This window comes from Manihot esculenta, chromosome 8 (assembly GCF_001659605.2).
Source record: "Manihot esculenta cultivar AM560-2 chromosome 8, M.esculenta_v8, whole genome shotgun sequence".
NCBI classification, from domain to species: Eukaryota; Viridiplantae; Streptophyta; class Magnoliopsida; order Malpighiales; family Euphorbiaceae; genus Manihot; species Manihot esculenta.
In genome coordinates this window covers 35623543-35638765 of record NC_035168.2, presented here as the reverse complement: position 1 = coordinate 35638765, position 15223 = coordinate 35623543, and the positions used below count along the sequence as shown (strand labels likewise).

At 32.9% G+C, this 15223-nt stretch overlaps 1 protein-coding gene across 1 annotated transcript; it reads left to right on the top strand.

Annotated features, from left to right (window-relative positions):
- The first annotated feature begins 3600 nt into the window (after positions 1 to 3600).
- LOC110620677 (50S ribosomal protein L18) lies at positions 3601 to 6783 on the top strand. Its single transcript, XM_021764491.2, has 2 exons — positions 3601 to 3785; positions 6267 to 6783. Exon 2 carries the CDS (start codon positions 6273 to 6275, stop codon positions 6618 to 6620), a length of 348 nt encoding a protein of 115 aa, XP_021620183.1. The 5' UTR covers positions 3601 to 3785; positions 6267 to 6272; the 3' UTR covers positions 6621 to 6783.
- Positions 6784 to 15223: the final 8440 nt, after the last annotated feature.

Below are 15223 nucleotides of genomic sequence, written 5' to 3'. Positions count from 1 at the left end.
GATATAGTTAGATAAAATTAATATTTTGTATTCAATTGAAATATGAAACTAAATATCTTATTGTTCAAATTAACAACGAGCATTCTTGTTACATATACTCTATGCAAACTTTTATTTTGTAGATAAATTTTAAATGTAAGAATAAGGCTAATAAACTTGAAAGTAAGAATAAGGCTAATAAACCTGAAAGTCTTGGCCATAAAACTAGAAGACCTTAATAAGGTGGGTGACTATTCTCAGAAATAAGACTACTGGCATCATAAAACCGATTGAGGAGATGAAGATCTTAATAAAGTGGGTGACCAGTCTCGGAAATAAGACCGTCGACACCACAAAACCGGTTGAAGAGACAAAGACCTAAATAAGGTAGGTGACCGGTCTCAGAAATAAGACCACCGGACCTAAAAGCTGAGTTGAGGAAAAAGAAATCAGGAAGCAAACCACTGACCTAAAGAGCTCGGATGACAAAGAGCAAAAGCGCTCGAATGAGATCCAATGCTGAGTACCCGAAGGTCCCCTCCAAAAGGAGCATGGATTGACAACACATAATTACAAGGGCTAAGTATGCCCCACAAGAAACACAAGAAAAAATTTAGAATGCTCAGACTAAGTTCGGGGGCAAAAAGCGCGAAATAAAGAATCAGGGCTTTGAACCCTAAAATACTTAAGGGCAGATAGCCAGCAAAGAGCCAAATCGCTCATTAAATCAATCAGCTGAAATGTTTATTAAAAGGCCTAAGGCTTAAAGTTCGGAAGACACCTCAAAGTAAAATGCTCAGAAAAAGACCCAAAAGGACAGACCATTAAGATCAAGTCAGAAAGGCAAGGCTAAAAGGGCGGAGCATCCAAGTTGAACCTTCCAAAAGAAAAAACTACCAAGATTAGATCTCCCGAAGGGATGATTATCAAGATATAAAATTTTCTCTTTCAGTTCGGTCTATGTTAAGTTGATCAATTCTATTGATTGCACTTCCCTTCAAAATTCATAAGTGTCAACCAAACGAACAGGTGGCGTCGAATTGATTGCACTTCCCTTCAAAATTCATAAGTGTCAACCAAACGAACAGGTGGCGTCGAATTGGCAGGATGGGTTACCTTCTTCGGCAGTCATAAATAACCATTGGAGACACGAAAGCACAACTAGTAATGTATAAAAAATAGGACTCTCTAAGATCGTAATACGTGTACACGTAAATAAAAAATCTTTCCATTTGGTCGGATAGGGCAATAAAAATGGGTTCCCTTCTTTGGCGGTCATAAATAACCATCGGACACGCAAAAGGGCAATTGATAATATATAAAAAATAGGACTTCCTAAGATCGTGATACGTGTACACGTAAATCAAAAAATTTTCCATCTGTTTGGATCGAGCAGTAAGAAGTTCGACCTATTGAGTACAGAGAATCAAAGTAACAACACTCCTGAGTTTACCAAAGTTTGAAACGAATAGACTGACCTTTTCAAAGACCGGAGAGGACAGACAGATCGACCTCCTCAAAAGCCCATACTATAATAAGGCTTTAAACACCAACGTGGCCCACCTCAGTAACTGGAAGGAGCTCATTTCTATGTAGGTTGGATGAGTATAGCACGACCTAATGAAGCCAAGGTAAAGATGGTGACCTCCTATGAGCTGGTCACCTCCTTAGTACAACACAAGGATCGCATGTAGAGAGTACAAATCGGCCAGCTCTGCATTTATTATCCTATAGCCCATCATTAATGTACTGCCTATCACATTTGCACAAAAGTATCCCTACCCCATCAGAAGGGGACATAGCACTAGAAGCATCAACTTTATTCAAAGGTATTTATATATCTCTCCTTCTCTGAAAAGGGGCTTATCTTTCTCTTTCTGTCACATAGAGGGAACTCGAAATTACTATTCTTTTCTCTTTTCTATTTTACTTCCCTTAACTCTACTAAGTTTAGAGGGTCTCTACCGTGAACTCTCCGGTGAACCCTTGACTATTTTCTTCATCTTATAGGACTCCTTTCTCAAAATGCTTGGAGAGACCCAGCGAACTGATCATAAATCGATGATCAACCTAACGAATAAGACATCTGTTTAGGTGTCTTCATTTAGACGCCACCCCGAATATCAGCATTATCAAAGACTCTGACCTTGCGATTGACAGTTGACGCACCACCTTACTGAAATTACTTGTAATCTTCCTCAACTGAGATGGGATGTCAAAAATCTATCTTCTTTTAATAAATGGTTTCGAGCAATACCTGTAGTTTGGGTTCTTATTTAGAATTCATATAAATGTTTTTTCACTCATTTACACAGCACACTTACATTTTTCACAAAGATGGTTTTTTTCTAGTATAATGAAAGATGAGTACGCTATTACAAAATTTATTAAGAAAATGTAATGAATGAAAGAAACATTAATACACAAATTATTTTTTCAATTTAAATTATTCAATTAAATTTGAAGTTCACGGTGGTCGGATACACCCGAGCGAATATCGAACATAACTACGGTCAACGAGGCGCGCCCAATTCGCGTTTGTGTCTGGAGCCCATTCCCATCTGAAATCGGAAAGATGAGCCCAAGTTCTAGCCCACAAACATCAAAGCAGCTGGGTAAATGGCACTAAAATTGATGAATTTTAATATAATTAATGAATTCATCCGCATATATTTTGAATCTAATACTTAAATTTTTATATAATTATTTCATTTAAATTAATGTTCTTTCCATTTATAATTTTATTAATTAATTAATTAAAAAAAATATTTAAAATACTTAAAATATTCTCGTAAATATTTAAATTCATTTTAATATAGGTGGGAGTTTTATATGGTATAGAATGCACTTAAATTTCTAGAATTAATATATCAGTTTTTATATTTTTAAAATTAAATTATTAAATTTCTGTATATTTAATTCGTTTAAAATTATAATTTTTATATTTATTATAAATATTAATTAGAAATTAATGAATAATTAAACTTTTTTTAAAAATATAATTTTTTTAAAGTGTAACTTTTTTAAAATACATTTTATAAAAATTTATAATTTAATTAAAAAGTTAATCGGTAATAATTAGAAATAATTAAAGTTATAAGTATTTTATGAAAGTTTGAAATTATAAATATTAAAATATTTTAATGAATGAAAATTAAAAAATAAAAAATTTAAAAATTAATTAAATAAGATATTATAAATATAAATTAATATTTAATTATTATAAATATAAGTTAATGAAATTTAAATATTTTTTCAAATAAAAAATAAAAAATAAAAATATTTAAATTATAATGAATAAAGATGAATTGATTATAAAGAAATTTAATTGTGTATTTTTTAAAAATATAAAAATTTATTAATTATTTTAAAATTTAAGAATTTAAATATTATTTATTTATTAAAAGATAATAAATATATTTTTATATTTTTAATAGTAAAAATAGATGATAAATTTTTAATTTGAATAAGTTCTTATAGAGAGATTTAAATATTTAATTTTAAAAATATAAAAATTGGTTTATAAATTATATTAAAATTTAAAAATTAAAATGTGATTTAACCTTTATGTATATTTTTTTTTATACAAAGCTTCCCAACTGTTGAATTGAAATGTTTTTTTTTTTTTTTGGTAAAGAATTCTACTGAAGTCCTGAAAGAATTGCGTTCAGCCCATTTAACGGAAAGGATTCATCCGTCCATCCAAGTCGCAGTGACCGGTTAGAAGTGTTGAAGGCTTTTCCTCACCTTCTCTTTGTTTCTCCTCCTGCCTTTCTCTCCCCGGAACTAGAAGCTGTACTCATCAGGTCAGCATTTTCTCTCTCTGAAATAAACTAATAACTGTATATTATATCGAGTAAGTATGGTCACTCACCATTTGTTCGATGATATGTTTATGAGAGAAAACATTTGGGTTTTATTAAACAAAGGATTTTCTTGACTTTTTCTGCTGAGAAATTGTGAAAATGCAAAAGGAAATTGAATAAATATTTAGTTTTTATTTGAAGCTTCATTGAGCTTCTAAGGGGTTTGTGAACTAAACTTGATGCTATTTGTTGATTCTGTTTTATGATCAATTTCACATTGGTATTTTTCTTTAGTGTAATTGGTCTGGCCAATCTAATTGGGTGTTTCTGCTATATAATGGAGATCTTTGCTAATGCTCTTCAGTCCTTCTTTCTCATTTATGTACAATCTTTACTCCTCTTTATATATATATATATATATATATGCGCAGAAACTTTTGTGTCTTCTAGCATACTTGTTTGATTTCAATAGAAATATTAAAAGAGGTGATTAAAGGAGAAGAAGAAAAAGAAGATGCAAAAAAGAAATCTAAGAAGAGATGCAATTTGTATTGATTGATCTTCGATATTCCACTTACAACTCAGTTCTCTTATTTATCAATTATGAGTAACCATTACTTACCAGCTAACAAACTAATCCAACTAAACTAACAAACATATCTGACTTTTTTTTCCTTGACTATGTTAACCAGGCATAACATGGACAAGATTATGCTTCTGAATGTTTAGGTTATTTTTTAACCAATTCAGAATGCATTTTCTTCCAATCGGTTTGATTGAAGCACAACTTTTGTGTCTTCTAGCATACTTGCTTGTTTTCAATAGAAATTATAGAATAATAATAATAATAATAATAATAATAATAATAATAATAATAATAATATATAAATATAGAAAATAAGAAAATTAATTTATATATTATTTTCTAATTATTTCTTCTATTAATATCAATGCTTTCTGTATCCAATTCCAATAAAATAAATAATTATTTATCTTAGTTCCTTTATTCAGAATCATTAACTAGTGCCTTTTGGATAGATGTATTTCCTTTCATTATGTTTGTAAAAAATACTATTCTATTTTACACCTTCCCTTTACATAGAATAAAAGAAAAAAAAATTACTAAAAATTTTTTACATAGAACTTTATAAATTTTAACAAATTAATTATAATTAATGGTCTCGCACCAATTTAAAAAATTGAATTTCAATTAGATATACTTTTTCTCTGAGTTTGACAAATTAAATTACAAAAAAATATGCATTTTTTGGAGAGAGATACTATTTCACCAATCAAGTCATAGGTATCTAACATATTTATACCTAATGATTTTTCATAAAGTGGCAACGAAAGGTATAATTTGTATAAATCTTTCCACTTTCCAATTCGATACGATCCATTCGTTCATAGAGCTATTTATTTAATCGCAGAAATTTCTGGAACACCTCTAATAGATTGACAAATAGTCAATTTTTGAAAGAACATATTGTCAACCTCTTTTGAGTATATTAAAAGAGGTGCCTAATTTGGGTAGCTAGTGAAGTAATAGTTTTTCCTAGCTGCTTATGTAGGTTTGACTATTTGATCCTTTGAAAAGCCTTGTTGTGTTGTAGTTCTATTTATTTGTCTCTGTGTAGGAAGTGTTTTTAGAATGTAATAAGCTGGATCCATCCCAAAAACGAGGTAGCCGAATCCATGCCCGCATAGCCCATTTATATGGTAATAGATTGCTTTTTCCACCTTAATCACAGATATGCACCCTCCAAAACTTTATTTTCTTCCTCAGATGAAATTATTTTACCCATTCCAGCATTTCTTATTCGTTTTCCTTTTCCAAATCTTGAGTTCCCCTCAATTTTGCAATTTTATTTTGCATTGCTTTGTGTGTTGATGCACCCAAAGACTAACGTAGATATGTGCTATGTTTGCTCAATTGAAAGGAATAGTGGAAGCTATTTATTATCTCGTTAATGTTTAACACATGCAACTGGGCAGTTGAAGTGCTATGCCAATGGGGAACTGAAATGTTACGACTGCATGTAGGACCAGAAAGAGCTTAGGCTTGATTTTCCACGCTCTTGTTTTATGGTGTTTTGGATGATAAAATCAGCATGTACTCCCTGCAAATGAGGTTTAATTTTGTCACTTGAATGATGGCATCTAGACACTTATTTGTAAAATTCAAATGGTTTGCTTTTTGTTTGAAACTCTTGTCATTCATCCTATTAAGCAGTTGATTTTTCTTCCACGCGTAGGCAAGGTTTCTGTATGATTAAGATCTCCCTTCCACACATATCTGTATTTGATTCATCCTGTTCTCCATTTTAACCACTCACATGTCAAGTTGACCTTTTTTTTTATCCAAATGCAAACGTGGAAAATTCATTGCATTTCCTGTAGAATCATTGCCTTTGCTTTTTGAATTATTCATGAATTTCAGATCTATACTTGTGATTTTATTGACTATTAGCTTGCAAACAGACAGAAATGGTTATTCCACCACCAGTTAAGTGGCCACCAAGAGTTACAAAATTTCTGAAACCATATGTCCTGAAGCTGCACCTCACAGACAAGTATGTGAGTGCACAAGTTATCCACTCACCCACTGCCACAATAGCATGTTCTGCAAGTTCTCAGGAGAAGGCCTTGAGGTCAAGCATGGAGAATACTCGAGATATAGCAGCTGCTGTCAAAATTGGGAAAATACTAGGGGAACGCCTGCTGCTCAAGGACATCCCTGCTATTTCTGTTTTCCTGAAAAGAGAACAGAAATATCATGGAAAGGTGAAAGCTGTGATAGATTCTGTTAAAGGAGCTGGTGTAAAACTCCTATAACTCTACTTCCAATGAATTCTACCATGTCCCGAACTGATTTCTCGGAGAAATGAAATTTTTTTCTTCTTTTGAGCTTGTTAATTAATAGCAGGAAAAATGATTGTATTTTGATGAATATTTAATTGAAAAAAACACAAAAATAAATATTATATAGTTTCATCAATTTTCACTTTAAATATATAGTTATTTTAGACTTTTGGTATTGTATTATTAGTAAATTGTAGATTTCGTAGAATTTATATTATGAAATATTATTTTAATATAAATTTAAAATAAATCACAGGTTCTGAAATAAAATTATATTATATTTTTTTTAAATAATTTTTTTCATATTTAATTTGTGAATGATTTGGTTAGACAAATAATTTTATATGCTTAATCTTACACCACAAAGCAAGCTTGACCTTGTGCTTTTGTGATGGAGACGAGAAAAAGACTAAATGACAATTGCAAAGTGAGTTAATAATTTCTCCAAACTTCCACCGGCACTAAGGTAAGTGGGGTAACCTTCGACAACAGAGCATACCTCCTTTGGTGAACTCCGAAATTTTGAATATTAATTCCAGTCAATATTAAATAAATCAAATATGCTTAATAGATAAAATAATTATATATTTTTTTATTTTATAATTTTAATATTTAATAAAATTTAATATTTTTAAAATATATAATTAAAAATTAATAAAAAATTATTTTTTTAATATATGTAAAAAAATAAACTGATAAAAAATTATTAAAAAAGGAATATATGATATTATGTTAGTGATATATTAATAAATATATTCAACATAATTATATTATTAAAGAAATAAAATACACTAATATAATACTCTCTCCATTTTATCATTGTTATTCACTTTATTTTTTATATAATTTTTTAATTATATTATTTTAAAAATATTAAATTTTAAAAAAATTTAAAAATAAAATAAAATTATAATTGTTAATTTATATATTATTATAATATAAAAAATAAAAAATTACTAATAATTTTAAAATAATAAATAAATAAATAAAAATTATGATACGAATAATATATTTTCAACAAATATCCTTTCCTTTCCTCTGTCTTTCCGCCTTCCATTTTCTTTATTCTCCATTCTCAAACCAAACAAGATTAACGTCATTATCAACAGGTGGATACATCAATCTTAAATATTATATATACTTTTTATTTAACATAAATATTATATATACTAAAAAATAAAAAAATAAAATTAAATAAGACAATAATTTTGCATTGCGATAATGGACCATACATAATTCTTTAAACTTTATTATTTAAATTTATTAATTCAATTTGCAACAAGTACTTGAACCTGAGGCACTGCTCTCATTTAAATATTGGATTCGGTTAATTTATCCATAATCTCTGATTTTGAGTTTATTTTATTTTTATATTTTAATTTAAATTTATTTAATTTTAATTTAATAAAATTAGCTTCTATATATGTATTATATGATATATGACAAATGCATAATTAATTCAAAATTATATTTTATGCAAATAATAAATGAGTTGTTTCATCATTTATTCAATGAATATTTATTACATATAATGAATATGGTATATATTCCAATTATAATATATATTTATTTTTTAAATATGGTAAAGGATATTTTTATTTTTTCCTAAACTATAAGTAATTTAGAAAATAAAATTACACGGAGGATCAATTTTTATATGCGTGTACCAATACATGAAGGCTAGATTTTTTAATTTCAAAAAAATAAAATTAAATTGTAAGTTTTACTAGAATTCAAAAAATTGTATGTTGTAATTTATTTAAAAAATTTAAATAATTAGTTATAAACGTGATATCTTAAAATTAATTTGAAAAATTTTTAGAAACATACTATTTTGAAATTATAAATTTTTATGATGTATTGATGCCACGTAATAATGTTTTAAAATAAATTAGGGTATGTCGCCCTAAGATTGAGTCACATGGCAAGAATTTACTAAGCTGATAAGTGGTCGTAGAGGTCTCACTTATAGAAAAGAAAATTAGGATTTCGTAATACTCGGTGTTTCACCAAAACCCTCTCTCTTAGCGAATCGAGTGTTCATGGAAAGTTATCATTAGTTGACGTAATTTAGTAGATCCCCACTGCACTTATAAACACGAGATCCTCGATTCACTAGTCGATACCAGTCGGATTTTTTGAAAATTCAATAACTAACTTTATCTCCTTACAATATTAAAGTAAAGCATACACAAAATTTAAGATACGCATTATTACACACTCATTCTATGCTAAAAGCAATTCATTACATTCGCTCATTTCACTAGTTGACTTACTTGAGCATTGAAGTGGTTGCCCATAGACACCAACCACTTTACAGCTTTTCTTTTACAGATTGACCAATTGCAACTAAGTTTTATTTCCAGCCATATCATTTGGTTCCATTGTCGGGATCTATTGAATTCTTCTTGTTCATTTGGATTAAATTTGATTTCCTAATCACCTCCTCTTAAAATATACTTTTTTTCTTTCCTTCTTTTCTCCAAAATGGCTGATAATTTACAAGCTGCTGCTAAATTTACTGCCAACAAGGGATTCATCGTTTCCTCCACCCCTGGTAATGGGCAAAACACACTTTCTATGGTCAATGAGGCAGACCTTAATAATATGAATAACGAGCAAATATTCTAGTATATTAAAAAACTACATGCAACTCTTGAGCAGTATAAGGCTTGGGAGGAGGCCTCCACCGAGACTCCAAAGACCCGTGATCAAGCATAATTTAGCCACATTTTTATTATATTTATTACTGTTTATTTACATATTTTTCTAGCTTAATTTGTGTTTTTGTCATGTTTTTACAGAAAAGGAAGAAATTGGAAAGTTAGAGAAAAAGTGAAGAAAAAGCTGGAAAAGTGATTGGGTCAAAGTGATTTGCCCAAATCACTCGCAGAAACTGGCCAAATCACTCGCAGAGACAAAGACAGAAACTGGACTGAACCCCAGGAAGCGATTGGGGCAAATTGAGCAAGTGATTTGCCCAAATCACTCGCAGAATCTGCCCAAATCACTTTGATAGCAGAAAATACAGCAGAGGCGGGAAAAGAGCAGAAAATCCAAATTCAAAGGAAAGAAGTCCAAACCCACTTCAAACACTACAAGATCAATCCCAAGAGCCACGCCCCTCATTTAGAGAGTTCCATTCTCAATCAAACACAAAATTCAAAGAGGAATCAAAGACTACAAAGAAGACCAAATCAAATTGAGATTACACAACCCTAATCAAATTGGACTTGGGACTCTCCAGCTATAAAAGGGCAGCATCAAAGGCATCTCAGCATCTCTTTCAGCATCTGCCATCCTCGGAAATTCTCCAGCAACACAGCAGAAACTTTCCTTCTTTCTTTTCTTCTTTATTTTTGTATTTTAGTCACCATGAGTGGCTAAATTCATTATTTTCTAGTTGAAGTTGAGAATATTCAGATTTGTGATGAATTGGGAGGTTTAATACTCCATTGTTGAACTCTTGCTTGTTTCAATATTTATGCAATCTGATCTTTTCCATAATTATTACTTTGCTTTTAGAATCAATAAGGGCCCATTGCTTTTAAATTGCTTAAGTGATAAATTGTTTGAATGATTTAGGTCCGTAATTGCTTAAATTGTTTGAACATAAATATAATCAGTTGCATAACCTAGCCTTGACCACGCGGTTGGCAAGGATAGAATTGGGTTTCTCTAAGTCTTAATGCGATCAACGGTTGTTCGATGCTAAATGCCCTAAGGACGTTCCTTGGCAACTTGTTGATCAGTGTTTGATTAGCGAACGTTTCCTAATCAAACTAGAACTAAGGAGGAATTTGGATTGTGAGAAGCGTCTTCCACAACCAAAACTGATTTATTGGAATCAAATAGGAGTCTTTAATAATCAATGATCAATTCTGAACAAACTGAATTAGACTCACACTTCAGCTAGAATCTCTTTCTCATTGAAATACCTTTTCAATTAAATTATTGTTCTCTTTTGCTTTTAGATTTTAACTCATCAAAACAAACCCCCTCTTTTACTTGTTATTACTTGCCTTAGTCATTATTAGGAAGATACTTGGTGTCAATTCCCTGTGGTTCGACCCTATTACCACTATCTGCAAATTTATTTGTTGATTGATAATAGGTTATTTTTGACGGCTTCGACAACCGCCTATCAAAAATTGGCGCCGTTGCCGGGGAATTGATTTAAACTAACGTATTTTCCTTTTGTGACCAGGGCTGATCGTAAAGAAGCTCTTCTTTACGATCCAGAAATTGAACGCACTGCCAAGACCTTACAAGCATGGCTACGGTAAGTATGTCTTTTCTCTCTTCTCAAATTTCTGAACTAACCTCTATGGTGAGAAATTATGGTATAGGTCAAGCCCAACAACTTCAACAAGCACATGCATTTGAAGGATTCTACGGACAGCCAAGACATAATCCCTACCTTGACACATACAATACAGGACGGGGAGACAATCTGAGCTATGGCTATACAAGGACAGACCACTACCATGACTACCAAAGAGATCTGCAATACAATCCATGTTGGGGGGACAATCCGAATTATGGCTATGCAAGGGCTGACTACTACCAAAACTATCAAGCCCAAGCAACACCTCAAAACTCCAATATGGAACTTGAAGAGATGGTAAGGAAATTGGAAATTTCTGGAAAAATTCTCCAACAGCAAGTGGATCAAGCGGTCAACTCAGTGGACGCATACATATTAAGAAGAGAGGAAGAGCTTCAAGATTTATGGGACGATGACGAAGGTTCTCAAGAAACAGACCGAGCTGTTGAGTCTGCTGCACAAATCACCACTACACTTGAATCTGAACCAGCTACTGCCCAAACAACACTTGTTGAAGCTTCTGCCATCCAAGAGACAGCAACTACTGTAAAAAATTTAGACTTTGCTGCTGTCCAACCTACTGCAAATAGAGACAACAGTTGCTGTCCACCTGCTGAAAATTCCACAATTACATCAGCAATTGCTGCACCTGCTGTCCAAAAATCAGCAAGTGCTGAATCTGCCACCATTACATCCCTTGTTGCTGTCCAAACACCAGCAACCTCAGAAATTGACACCACTGAACCAGAAGTTGTTGCACTCGCTGAACCAGCAACATACACCACTCAAACAGCTCCTGAACAGCCAGCAAAGAAGCAACAAGTGGGACAAATGGCTTCATCCTTGAGTAAGCTTGAATCACAAGGAAAGCTACCTTCCCAAACTAAGATAAATCCAAGGCAAAATGCTAATGCCATCACATTGAGGAGTGGAAAAGAGCTGCAAGACAGTAGGGCTGAAAAATTGCAAAAACAGGCCATGGAAAAAAATCTGCCAAAAAGTGATCAGGGTAGTGATTTGCCCAAATCACCCAGACAATTTGCCCAAATCAGTGAGCAGACAAACATGACAGAAGGTGATCTGCCCAAATCACCCAGACAATCTGCCCAAATCAGTGAGCAGACGGACACGATAGAAGGTGATCAACCCAAATCATCAATGCAAGCAGAATTCAATTTGCCCAAATCACCAATGCAGACAGACACGATAGGCAGTCGATCTGCCCAAATCATCAGCGATGATCTGCCCAAATCAATCAGCAGACAGCAGGCAGAGTCCCAGATAGCAGCTGCACCAGATCTGAAGCCCTTGCCCAGCCACCTCAAATATGCCTACTTGGAAGTTGAAAATACACTTCCAGTAATTATTTCCAACCAACTCAGCAAGGAGGAAGAAGAAAAGCTCCTTGATATGTTAAGGAAACACAAGAAAGCAATTGGGTGGACCTTGGAGGACGTAAAAGGCACCTCAAGACCCTTTGGTGGAGGCTCATCTCACCAGAATCAAGGACAGAATGCAGCATATGGAGCACTTGTTGCAGCTGCTGGTGGACCATTTTTCTGCCCACAGACCAGCCACGACAGTGATTTGGCCGAGTGATTTGCCCAAATCACTTGGCCTAATCACCCACATCTCAGGCAGTCCCTTTCCTTCTCCTTATTAATTTTTTCATATTTATGTTTAAACATTGAGGACAATGTTTGGGATAGGTGTGGGGGTATTTACTGCTAGGTTATATTTTTGCATTGTTTACATTATCTTTTTGCTTTCTTTTTTGTTTCATTTTGCATCTTTTTGCCCCATAAACACACCATAAACACACACCAAAATTTTTTCTTTTTTCACACATTTTTTTCACACACACACACAGAATTTTGACTTAGCTTTTGCTCTACTCAGCATAGATAACAAGGTTAAAAGAGCTTCCTATCTCATGACCCCATTGATTATCCAACCCTTTAAACCTAAATTGAACCATGCACAGTGTGTAGCCTTTACTTAGGAAGTTTTTCTTCTTGAATTGAGTTCTTGAAACTGCTGTGGCCAATAGGAAAGGAAAATAAAATACATGCAATAAAAGTTAGTGTAATTCTCTTTGAGTTGATTTGCCCAAATTGATATAAAAAGGAAAAAGAAAAAAGAAAAACTCAGCAAATCAAAAAGCACAACCTGTTCCTATGATCTAAGGCTATGAACTGAGCTAATAGTCACTTGGACAAGTGACCAACTGAGTAACCGGAGGTGTATTACCCATGTGCACTGTCGCGTAAAAAGGTTGGTGACTTTTCAAGCATAAAATAAAGTTTTGATGGTCTAAGATTATGAACAGAGCTAGTAGCCACTTGGACAAGTGACCAACTGAGTAACCGGGGGTGTATCACCCATATGCACCATCGCGTAAAAAGGTTGGTGATTTTTTCAGGCAAGGATAAAAAGTGCTGGTAATTAAAAATGCTTAAAATAGGGCAAGTCACTCTTAAGGGATTGCATTAAACCTAATATAAAAGAATAAGCATGATCAAATCAAAAACTTTCCCTTGGCCATGGTGAGCGATAGGAAACAAGGAAAGAAGGGGACAACCTTAGTACATGCATCCTACACTGTAGTGTTTCAATTTAGGAGTCTAGGGGGGCTGATTAAGTGGTACTTAGGCTCAAAAGAAAAAGGGGCTTGATTTACTAAGTTATTTATTGCTTGAGGACAAGCAAAAAGCTAGGTGTGGGGGTATTTGATCAAGCATAATTTAGCCACATTTTTATTATATTTATTACTGTTTATTTACACATTTTTCTAGCTTAATTTGTGTTTTTGTCATGTTTTTACAGAAAAGGAAGAAATTGGAAAGTTAGAGAAAAAGTGAAGAAAAAGCTGGAAAAGTGATTGGGTCAAAGTGATTTGCCCAAATCACTCGCAGAAACTGGCCAAATCACTCGCAGAGACAAAGACAGAAACTGGACTGAACCCCAGGAAGCGATTGGGGCAAATTGAGCAAGTGATTTGCCCAAATCACTCGCAGAATCTGCCCAAATCACTTTGATAGCAGAAAATACAGCAGAGGCGGGAAAAGAGCAGAAAATCCAAATTCAAAGGAAAGAAGTCCAAACCCACTTCAAACACTACAAGATCAATCCCAAGAGCCACGCCCCTCATTTAGAGAGTTCCATTCTCAATCAAACACAAAATTCAAAGAGGAATCAAAGACTACAAAGAAGACCAAATCAAATTGAGATTACACAACCCTAATCAAATTGGACTTGGGACTCTCCAGCTATAAAAGGGCAGCATCAAAGGCATCTCTTTCAGCATCTGCCATCCTCGAAAATTCTCCAGCAACACAGCAGAAACTTTCCTTCTTTCTTTTCTTCTTTATTTTTGTATTTTAGTCACCATGAGTGGCTAAATTCATTATTTTCTAGTTGAAGTTGAGAATATTCAGATTTGTGATGAATTGGGAGGTTTAATACTCCATTGTTGAACTCTTGCTTGTTTCAATATTTATGCAATCTGATCTTTTCCATAATTATTACTTTGCTTTTAGAATCAATAAGGGCCCATTGCTTTTAAATTGCTTAAGTGATAAATTGTTTGAATGATTTAGGTCCGTAATTGCTTAAATTGTTTGAACATAAATATAATCAGTTGCATAACCTAGCCTTGACCACGCGGTTGGCAAGGATAGAATTGGGTTTCTCTAAGTCTTAATGCGATCAACGGTTGTTCGATGCTAAATGCCCCAAGGACGTTCCTTGGCAACTTGTTGATCAGTGTTTGATTAGCGAACGTTTCCTAATCAAACTAGAACTAAGGAGGAATTTGGATTGTGAGAAGCGTCTTCCACAACCAAAACTGATTTATTGGAATTAAATAGGAGTCTTTAATAATCAATGATCAATTCTGAACAAACTGAATTAGACTCACACTTCAGCTAGAATCTCTTTCTCATTGAAATACCTTTTCAATTAAATTATTGTTCTCTTTTGCTTTTAGATTTTAACTCATCAAAACAAACCCCCTCTTTTACTTACTTGTTATTACTTGCCTTAGTCATTATTAGGAAGATACTTGGTGTCAATTCCCTGTGGTTCGACCCTATTGCCACTATCTGCAAATTTATTTGTTGATTGATAATAGGTTATTTTTTACGGCTTCGACAACCGCTTATCAACCCGAACAAAAGCGGTTCATACATAGTCCAAAGGGAGAGGATAAGGAGTCATCGGATGAGGCTTTAAAAGATATACATTAGAA